Below are 11,384 nucleotides of genomic sequence, written 5' to 3'. Positions count from 1 at the left end.
TATACCATGCTGAAGTATTTGTAGATCCTGTCGTAAGGGCTCTTGTCTCCAGGGAACCAGTAATTGTCTGTCAGATCCGGAGGTGTTTCACCTTTAGCAAAATCGTCCTAGCTAGAAGGAGTTAGCTATGAAATTTCGAGTGACCGTTGTAATGTGTGGACATGTATATAGGAAAAGGAGCATATCCGGTAATTCCCACTGCAGCGCCAAATAAACTTGTGTTTTTGTGATGAATGAAGGCGAGTATGACTGAAGAGGGCGAGAGACTTGGATCGGGCGTGTATTCCGATACATGTCGCCTGCTATCTCCAATATCGGTGTGAGTAGGAATGTTGCGCGAGTGAAGTAAAACCTGGTACTGTTGATGGTAAATTTGTACATTTCATAGCACTACCGTAAGATTTGGTGGGTGGTTGGAGAAACAGACCTGGTTCCTGTGTTTCCGAAGTTGCCAACGAATTAGGATCTATTCGTTGTACATGACTTTGTGTCTGATTTCTGTCTTGGAATATTGTTGAATCCACTGACTAATCCATTCTCTAATGTCTGTTACACCAAGTTACCCCGAACGAATAGAGTACTGAGATCCAAATCATGTGGCTTTAGCGAAGGGGCATTGGTTGACGTGATAATTTATACTGATCAATTAACGTTTAAGAAAAGAGAAATTGAGTTTTTTTTTATCACTAACCATGAATTAGATGTAAATTTTTTTATAAAGGCTCAGTTTTTAAATGCGCCTTTTTTAGTAAATAAATAATGGGAAAGAATTTGAAACCCCCGCGAAGCGGGGTTGTTGATACAGTTCATAATAAAATGTCATCAAAGGTTGAACTGAAGAGAAAGAAGCAATGCAGCTTTATAATGTGGAGGTTTCTTCAACCAACCATGCTTCCATACATTAACCTCCACCCTATCCCTCCACGCCTTCATCAATTACCTTCCTTCTAATAAGCAATCAAGGGCAGTGTAACTCTCTGCTGCCATAGGGGGCATATATTGGGGATGTAAATGGGGAATTATCTCGCCTCCAGCACTCTAAAACTCGATCAGTCTTCGTTTTGATTCACCTACCACCATTGTTTAGGTAAGAACCCTTAGCTCAAAGCTTCAGAAGCCTTGAATCCTCAACTCCCATCTAGTTTTAGAGCAACATTGAAGCTCTCCAAGCTCACCAACCAAAAGCCAACTACGAACATATTCAATTCTTGAAGAAAACTTATACGGAGAATCATTGGTAATAGTTCGAAACTCCATGCATTTTGCTCTGCCTCTTCATCATTGGGTAGGCCAAAACAACGGTCTCTATAGTCAGTTTTGGAATTGTAAACAATTTTGTGGTAAGCCCTAACTAGACAGAAGAATGTAGCAGTCAAAATCAGAAGGCGTTAAATGCAACATTCAAACACCCCAAACAGAGGAAAAGTCTGCTTACCTCTTTTTTCAATCTAAAATTCGCTTTTTAACTGCTTCCAGTCTCTGTCTTTATCTTTTTAAATAAATAGAGAAAAACAAAAGATAAAGATAAAGATAAAGAGAGAATGGTTTTTTGTTGACTTGATTGAGCTAGAGCCGGCGAAAGCCGTCTCTGTTTTATATTTTTATAGATAGTACAGTATCAAGTATTAGAACAAGTCATTATTATATGACTATTATTTTTTATATTATATAAATAAATGTTTATGCATTTCTCAAAAATCAAAGACGGCCCTAGTTTCCTTGGCGGTTAATTAAAGCTTCCTCTTTCTATTTGTTTCTCATTTCTTAACACCTTTCAAGGTACTATGTTGTTCCCCACTGTTGTAGTCTTCTGAAATATTTCTGGGTTTTGATTGTTTCTTGGATTGGAGTTATTTTCATCAGCTTCTGAGGTCCAATATTCATGTTACTTGTAGCATATTCTAATTTGGAAACTTGGTCATGGGGGTGGTAAACTTTGAAATGGTCAAACGAGTTTAGGATGAAGCTTGGATTTCAATCCGTCGTGTAGTTTTAATTCTTCAACTTTAATATAGAGTTAGCTAGTATTAGTGTAGATGGCGAATTACTGTTGTTGAAGGAGGTTGTTTATTATTGTTGATTGTAATTGTGTATATAACATTGAAACATGGGTTGCATGAGTTCCAAGTCTGCGGCTGTTCAAGATAGCCGTGAAAACCAAAAAAAGAGGCTGACGCGAAAAGGGTCATTAGATAAGCTTGTTCAACGAGCTAATTCATCGGGAAGAGAGGAGGTTGTTCGATCAAAGGATAAAAAAGGTGGTGGTGATGTGAAAGTCTTGTTGGTCAATAAGAAATCCAATGGTTCCAGTCGTTTTTCTTATAATGATCAAGTTGAGAATAAGAGGATCCTTGATAAGTTTGAGGTGGTAGTGAAAAATGAGGTAGAAAAGTGTGGGGTTACGATTGCTGGTCATCACCATCCTGGTTCAGAAAGGGTGCTGAATAGCATAGAAGGAGAGCTGGTTGCAGCAGGATGGCCTTCTTGGCTTGTTGCTGTGGCAGGTGAAGCTATCAATGGATGGATACCACGACGGGCCAGTACCTTTGAGAAGTTGAATAAAGTAAGTTCTCTTACTTGGCTTGGTCTTGTATTACATTTATTTTGAAGCATGGTCAATGCTCATTATACACAGCTATGCTAATGAACTGAGTACAACTATGGAAGATGATCATGTTCAGAAATTAGGCTTTAGAATTGATCATTAATTTAACTAATTGAATATTTAAGCTGACATCACTTCACTTTGCCAGTTGGACACTTTATAACTGGCCTATGTTTATTTGTTCCATAATTTCACTAGTATAGTAACTAATTTGGGATGTCAATTGGATAGGGAACCTTTATATGATCAGAGTAATTAGTTCTAACAAGCAGATCTCTCTCTCTTTTTCTATACACATATACACATATACATCTTATTAGTTGAAATACTTTTCTAACATCAAGTCTATGGTTTGCCCCTTTTTTGGTAATGTAAGCACGCATCTTTGAAGATCCTGTATTCTTGTAGTAGGGTTCATAGTGGTTTAGTTTGACACTGAAACTCAGCCAATTATGCATCTATATCAAGTCTATTTTCCATGATGAAATTCTCATTTTCCTTCATTTGGTTTTTGCATGATGGTATTTCATTCTTGCAGATTGGCCAAGGAACCTATAGTAGTGTGTATAAGGCTCGTGACCTCATTCATAATAAACTTGTGGCTCTGAAAAGAGTGCAGTTTGATAATCATGATCCTGAAAGCGCAAAGTTTATGGCGAGGGAGATTATTCTCTTGCGAAGACTTGATCATCCAAATGTTATGAAACTGGAAGGCTTGATCACATCCTCAACGGGGTGCAGCTTATACCTTGTTTTTGAATATATGGAACATGATCTTGTGGGACTTGCATCACTTCCCAGGAACAAGTTTTCAGAACCTCAGGTAACCTTATAATGGCTTTCATTGTTATCTCTGGCTGCTGTTCAACATTTTCTCTTAATAAACCGGTGTTTAGATGCAATGTGGGTGTAGCAGTCACCTACCTACCTTCAATTTACAATTTATTCAGATGTTAATGGATGTTTCTTTTAATTTCAGTATTTGTTTGTTAATGACTTTCTTTCGGTTTTGAGTCAGATTAAATGCTACATGCAGCAACTTCTAAGTGGACTTGATCATTGTCACAGTCATGGTGTCCTTCATCGTGACATAAAGGGTTCAAATCTTCTCATTGACAGTAATGGAATCTTGAAGATTGCAGATTTTGGATTAGCGTGTCATTTTGATCCTCACGATAGTGTTCCAATGACCAATCGTGTAGTGACTCTTTGGTATCGACCACCAGAACTTTTGTTAGGAGCTTCTCACTACGGGGTTGCTGTAGATTTATGGAGTGCTGGTTGCATACTTGGGGAACTGTATTCAGGCAAACCTATTTTGCCTGGGAAAACAGAGGTACCACATTCAAGAGCCTAATTTTAATGAGTAGCCGTTTTGTTCTTCACTGTTAATATAACTATGGTCATTATAATTCCAAGAGAGTATTTGAGAGAAAAGTATTGACTAGAAGTTCCTGGACTTAACTCAGGGTTGTGATGGTAAAGAGAAATAATATGGAACTTGGTACGGTCATTATAACAGTTCATGCTTGCTTATACTGTTATTCAAGTTTTCTTGGAGTTTGGATCTCGTGTGAATAAAAGATTATGCAAATGTATGCCTTAGATTTTGATTGTAAGTGGTTTTGTGTTATTAGGTTGTCTTTACTTTGAACTTGATTAAACTTGCCTGTTGATCTTTGTGTTTAGACCATGCAAACGTGCAAAAGCTGATGTTTGCAAACAAAAATGGCAGTTCAGATATATTCTAATAAATGGTTTTGGTGTATGATATGATGCATGTTTTTGTAGTGTGCTTTCCCCCCATTCTTCCATGAAGAAGCAATATGATTTATAAATCCAAATTTCTCTTTAGGTGATTTCATCTCCTATCCATGTGCGAATGAGCACATATGTATAAACTTCCTTGCTAGTTTTAAATTTTAATATTCTCAAAAAAAAAAAAAAATACTAGGGCAGGCTTTTTTGTTTTCTCCTTTGTATTTAAAGTAAATGCAGGTATGAATTAAGTTCTTTGGACCTTGTAGGTTGAGCAATTACATAAGATCTTTAAGCTTTGTGGCTCGCCAACTGATGAATACTGGAGAAAAGCAAAACTACCTCATTCAACTGTGTTCAAGCCTCTACACCCATATAGACGATGTGTTGCTGAAACATTTAAAGACTTTCCTTCTCCTACTGTAACTCTCATGGAGACCTTGCTTTCAATTGACCCTGTTAGTCGAAGAACTGCAGCTTTTGCTTTGAAGAGTGAGGTAGTCACAATATGATCAATCATCTCCAATGAATTTATTTAATAGAGGAATGTTGTGTGCTCCTTTTTGGCATGGATTTATTATTGCAAAGTAAATTAAGGATCATATACTGACCTCTTTCTAAATAGTGGAGTTAAAAACATTTTTCTTTGTAGTCTTTGAATCAGAACTAAGATGAGTGTGTTGCAACCATGAAAATACATGTTTTAGCTTGTTGAATTATTAAATTCTTTATGGTCTTAGTTGTTACGAATTTTCACAGGTTATTTTCTTCTCTTCCTCTTTTGTCAGTTCTTTACAACACAACCTCTTGCGTGTGATCCTTCAAGTTTACCGAGGTATCCTCCTAGCAAGGAGATTGACGCTAAGTTGAGGGATGAAGAAGCTAGAAGGTACATGTTAAATTTGATTCATATCAACTTAAAAGATCAGCATGGTTATATTCTATTTCTGGTATAAATTACTTGTCTGCCTTATCGTCTACTTTCTTACCTTTGTCTGATAATGGCAAACATTAATAACTGCTCTTCTTCAATAGAATAAGTGTTTCTTTGATATATATGTATACACACTCATACACTCTCACACACACACATTTTCTGTGGAGTTGTAAGAAGAGGCTTACTTACTACTAAGAAGTGTCCTTCAGATTAATCTATTCTTATATTTCCCTTAGGCAAAGAGCAGTTGAGAGTAGGGGTTCAAGGGTTGACATGGAAAGGAGGGGACAAAAGGAACCACTTGCGGTACCAGCATCCAAGTCTAATACCGAGTTCGCCACATCAACGCAGGTAATTGTTTTTAAAAGAAAATAGATCTGATTGTTGTTCATTCAAGTACTAGTCATACGAAACAAGATCATATTGTGTTCTGAAATTTCTTTTGTAGTAAAGGATATAAATTTGAGTTGTTGTTCAACAAAACATTTCTCAAGAATGTAAACATTGTGTGCAGTCACTTAAGTGCTTTTTGGTGAGAACAGGAGGAACTATTTTTATATTCAAATATTTCTCAAGCATTTTTCTTATTTTCTTCCTCAGTGCCCTCGGCTCATGCTTCTGTATAGCTAACCATATTCGATTCTCCCCCATTAATTACAGAGAAGACATCCCCATCCTAATTTGAAAAGCAAGAGTCAGATGTTCAACACTGGTATTTTGATGGAGCCCCCACCCCCTAAACAGACACCTGCTGCAAAAGAAGAAAGCAGAGATTTCCTGGAGCACAATAGAAAGAAAATTTCATATTCGGGTCCATTGGTTGGTGGCTCCTTGTTTAGAAAGTCTGGCAAGGAACATGATGATCTTCCTATGGTCTCATCCAAAGCTAACTTATCGAAATTATCCGGCTTAGTAGCGACTAGGACTTTGGCTTCTGACGATCACAGACAGAAACCTGGACCCTTGACCCTGCAAGCAGTAAACCATGGAGCCAAGCCTCGAAGATCTTTTAATGATTTTGAGTCTGCCAGAAGACATGATGTCAAGCAACATATGCCGAAGACTGCTGCATCCCCGGTAACAGGAGGTGGAGGAGCCTGCAGTACGGAGACAAGCCCGGTTAGTTAAAAAATTGATCAAGCATACATAACTAACATTTATCATTGACGACATTCTTTATCTTGCAATCATCTTTAATCAATGTTACTGATGTAGTTAACCCATTTTCCCGATAGTAGTAGTATTTGGTTTTATCTTCTTCTTTAGGCTTTTGTTCGACCGGTATGGTTTCTTATGAAATACTGGTGCAGCATGGTGGAGGTCCCAGGGGAAACAAAATATACGTATCGGGTCCTTTACTTGCTCCATCCGACAATGTCAATCAAATGCTTAAAGAGCATGACCGTAAGATCCAAGAGTTTGCTCGAAGAAGAGCACGGCTTCACAGGACAAAACTCTAAAGTTGGCAAACTACAGTTGAGTTGACAGCAAATTCATATTGCTTCTCTGCTGGTGTTGAAGCTGGACAATATCAGCTAACATCTGATGCCCCATACAGATCATAATTAATTAGCTTACACTTTACAGCTACTATTTTGTATAGCAAGCCCATCTTTTAATATCATTGTGTCACACAAAGTTCATATGGAATGTACAAAAAGAAAAAATCGTATAAATTCGAGATGAATATAACCTGGTGATTTATAAAATTTAGTAATTTTATTGAAGATGAGTGAAATAATTTTTATTTAAATTACATAATCATATTAAGATTAAACAATCATGGACATAAGAGTGGAGTAAAATTAGTTATTGAGCTCGCTTTGCATACTTTGAGAAACAAAAAATTGGTCAACTTTTCTATCATAAATATATAGTTTTTAATTATTTTTTAAAAATATAATTTTTATTTATGTTTCATTATTTGATATAAAAATAACTTTGATTATTTATTGTATTATAATCAAATTGTAAATTAATGTTCATAATGGTCATTTTCTATTTTAATCACAAATTATCTTAGAGTTTGAATCCAAATATGTATTTTATCATTAATTTTAATCTTATTGTTGCAATACCTACACTCACCGTTATGGTAACCAATCTCATTACTACTGTTATTTTCAATCTTCTAAAGCTATACCCACCGCCCATCCAAATAGACCATAACAATGGTTTCACCTTCTCTTTTGTTAGGCTTAAATACTCACTTGACTTGTGAAATTGACATCTCCTTTCAATTTTGTGTCTGTTTTTTTTTGTCTAATTTGTTATTTAAAGTTTTTTCCATCCATTATTTTAGTACTTTTTTTGTAAAGTCATTAAGTTTAGAACACGTGAACTTTAAAATTGTGCCACATGATAATAATGACCTCGTAATGAGATAATCATCTAAATTTTGTTAAAAGTGTATAAAAAATCTTTAAAATAAAAAAAAAATCAAATTTTACTTTTAAAATTATTCTCAAATATGAACTTACTAAAAGGATACAACCTTGTGGTGCAACCTTTATCTACAACATTAGGTTTGAGGATGTTGATATCTTATCATTAAATTCACAATTCGCTAAAGCAATTTGGTTTGATTTGGGATTGAGTATAGATGATCTTAAGAGAAGTATGAAATATTTCGTTCTTCGCGATCCTTTTTGTAGGGATGAGAACTCAGAAATGCTAATCACAATCAAATTTGTTGCTATCTTATGGAATATTTGGTTGAAGAGAAAAAAGGTTCATTTTGAAGATAGGTTGGTAAATCCAATTCAAACACTCTATATCGAAAAGAATATGATAATGTTATGGGTTAATAATTTCGTTATGGGTTAATAATTTCGCTAAGGATCACCATCCATGGCGGAGCCAAGTAGAGGCCCAGGGGGGCATTGCCCTCCAAAGTTTAATTTTTTTACAATTTAATCCTTTGTAAATATACTGTAGCCTTCCCAAAAATATAAGTAGGCCCCCCCAAGGTTTAAGATTTTTGCAATTTTTCCCTTTGTATATGTATTTTAGCTCTCCTAAAAATATAAGTAGGCCTCTCTAATATTCCTATAGTATTCAAAATAATATTAAAAATTTATTCTTGATAAAAACAAAGGGAAAATCTTATTGAAAAAGCTAAATTACTCGTGATGACTTTTGAATGATATTTTGTTAAATAATAATATTTATTTAATATTTTACTTAAAATAATATTATTTTATAAGTAATACAATAATATATATAAAAAGAAAAGAAAAGATGAACAAACTTTTATCATCTTTCTTCTTCATATTGGTGCTTAGCATGATATTGATGGAAGCTTAAAAAATTAAGTGAAATGTGTATGTTTTTAGATGGAAAATAATTAGGAGATGTTTTCTAACTTATTAAAAGTGTAAAAACGAAACAAAAATAGCTAGATAATGTTATAGTAAGTTTTGGCCAAAGTGAAGGGGAGGAAGAAAACCTTGGTCACTTTGTTTAAAATTAGGTCAAATGATAGCTTGCGAAGCAGTGACTATTCTGGTGAAAACGAAATAAAAAAATGGTTAACCGAGTTAAAAGTTATGTGAATTTCGGATCAGAAAACTTAGGTTGTCAACTTGATAAACCATGTATATTCTAGCTTGTCATTAGTAGTTGATTTACTATATCTAGTTATATTAACTTTATTTTTATGAATTTTGAATGATTTAATTAATATTTAAAAGATTATATTTCGGATTGAAAACTAAAGATTTCATTTACGAAACATAAAAATTTTAAAAATATTAAGTTTGTTAAATAGTAAATAATATTTTTTAAACAAGAAATGTTAATTCTATTCCAATTAGCATTATTTGATTATTTTAATAATATAATTATTAAATCGATCTATTTAATAATATAGAGACTAATTTAATCAGGTCTTGATAACAAAGGGACCTCTATTATACATATTAACCTATAAAAATAATATTTAAAATTTTATTTTTTACAAAATGGTGAAAATACGGTTTGGACCATATTGGTTATTATGTTAGCTGCTAAGTCTAGTCATACTAGAGCTCCAATATGAGTGACCATAAATATTCTATGAATAGTAAATAGCAGTAGTGATATAATTAAAATGAGTGGCCAATAATATGAAATACCAAGTAGTTAAAATTTTTATGTTAACACTTTACAGTTCCATGCTTAGATATTACATCTCTTCGACCCCTCCTTCAAGTAATCAAAGTTTTTAGAATTAGATTAATAGTGGAACTAGTTAGTTTATTGATTTATTGGCTCGATCGGATAATTCATTAGAAAATTTATGAAACGTTTAAAAATATTAAAAACTCAATTTAATCGGTTTTTTGTCCAACCCATACCAATTCCTAAGTTGACTGATTCAATACCCTTCTCCAAATTAATATCCTAATCGATTTCTGGTCCAATCAGCTGGTCCGATTCAAACGACCTTGCTTATAATGTGCCAAAAGAAAAAGAATGATGAGTGAAGAGGGGTTTAGATTTTGGGAGCAAAGGTTTTGTTTTGTTCTGTAATTTTTCATCTTCAAATCTCGACTATTAAACAACAATTTAATGGAGTTGAAATACTATCGAGAGTTAAGAAATAAATAAACTCTTTCTAAAACTACAATACAATTATGGGGATAGCTCAATTGGAAGAGCATTAGATTGAATATTTGAAGGTTGCATGTTTGATCAATGTTTATAGTAAGACCTTTTAGATGATATTCTTGGAATAGACAATCATGGATAGAGGTGATAATGGGTGGACACGAATTAGATTGTTTTTAAATTTTGATTATTTTGAGTTCAGATTAGCTCGGACTTGAATAAGCTCAAGATTTCTCGAACTCGAATTTTTCTTGGGCTCTTAATTTTTTGTGCTAAGATTATCTAAGACTTAGTGTAACAGCCCGATTCTGGGCCTAGTTGGAATAGTGGTTTCGGGACCACAAATCCGACAAGGGAAAATATGACTATTATTATATTTTTATGATCTACAATTTTACTGAAAAATTTCGTAAAAATTTCGTTCAAAAATTTCGACGTTTGGGCACTCAATTTAGTCAAAAGGACTAAATTGTAAAAAGTGCAAAAGTTGAGTTCTACATGTTAGAAGTGTCAAATTGTTATGAAATTCTAAATTGGGGGTCCTTATGTGGTAATTAGACCATTAGTTAATTGATGGACAAAAATAGACATAAGAAATGGGTGAAATAGATTTTTTTTAAATGGGGGGCATTTTGGTCATTAGTAAATAAATAGAATTAAAATGGGAAAAAGATGGAAAAATGATGTCCATCTTCATTAAGTTACTGCCAAAATTTGGAAGACACCATAGCTAGGGTTTCTTTGCTTTCTCAAGCTCATAGTAAGTGCATCCTAGCCCCGTTTTTAATGTTCTTTGCATTTTTGAAATCCTCGTAGCTCGGTTTAGCTTATTTTACTGTTAATTCATGTTAGAGTTTATATTTGGAAAAATACGCATAGGCGAAAAGTGTTTATTTTGTTGTTTTATGGTGGAATATGAAGCTAGAAATTATGTTAAACAACTTTTGCTAAGCGATTTTAAACGAAAACGGGTAAATTGACATAATCGGTAAAAAATAGTTAATGTTCAAAAGTATGTGTTAGAGTGAGAATTTGATGTTGCCATAGAAGGGAAAAATGTTCAGCATGTCATAAAACATAAGAATAAGTGATGAAGTTTAATTTCCGAGCTTGGGGACGAAAGTGTAATTCAGCAAAAGTGAGTTTTGGCTTCGCGAAGTTGGATTCTTGGGACATATAGTTTCAAGTGAAGGTATTCGGGTTGATCCAAGAAAAATTTCAGCAATTGTTGATTGGGAGCCACCAAAGAATGTGACCGAGGTTAGAAGTTTTCTGGGCTTAGCCGACTATTACAGACGGTTTGTCAAGGGATTCTCGATGAGTGCTTCTCCTATGACTAAGTTATTGCAGAAGAATGTCAAGTTTGAATGGACCGATAAATGTCAACAGAGTTTTGAGAAGTTGAAGGCATTATTGACTGAGGCGCCAGTGTTGGTGCAACCTGAGTCCGGGAAGGAGTTTGTAATTTACAGTGATGCATCGTTGAATGGTCTT

The 11,384-nt window shown here is 34.3% G+C and overlaps 1 protein-coding gene across 1 annotated transcript; it reads left to right on the top strand.

The window, feature by feature from the left end:
* Positions 1-1,588: 1,588 nt before the first annotated feature.
* On the top strand, positions 1,589-7,027 carry LOC105794864 (probable serine/threonine-protein kinase At1g54610). Its single transcript, XM_012624236.2, has 8 exons — positions 1,589-2,563; positions 3,144-3,428; positions 3,624-3,941; positions 4,633-4,860; positions 5,152-5,252; positions 5,537-5,651; positions 5,961-6,419; positions 6,611-7,027. Exons 1-8 carry the CDS (start codon positions 2,108-2,110, stop codon positions 6,758-6,760), a joined length of 2,112 nt encoding a protein of 703 aa, XP_012479690.1. The 5' UTR covers positions 1,589-2,107; the 3' UTR covers positions 6,761-7,027.
* The last annotated feature ends 4,357 nt before the right edge of the window (positions 7,028-11,384 follow it).

Source organism: Gossypium raimondii, chromosome 3 (genome assembly GCF_025698545.1).
Source record: "Gossypium raimondii isolate GPD5lz chromosome 3, ASM2569854v1, whole genome shotgun sequence".
In the NCBI taxonomy this organism is placed as follows: domain Eukaryota; kingdom Viridiplantae; phylum Streptophyta; class Magnoliopsida; order Malvales; family Malvaceae; genus Gossypium; species Gossypium raimondii.
The sequence above is the reverse complement of the archived record's forward strand: the minus strand, read 5'-3'. Positions and strand labels throughout refer to the sequence as shown.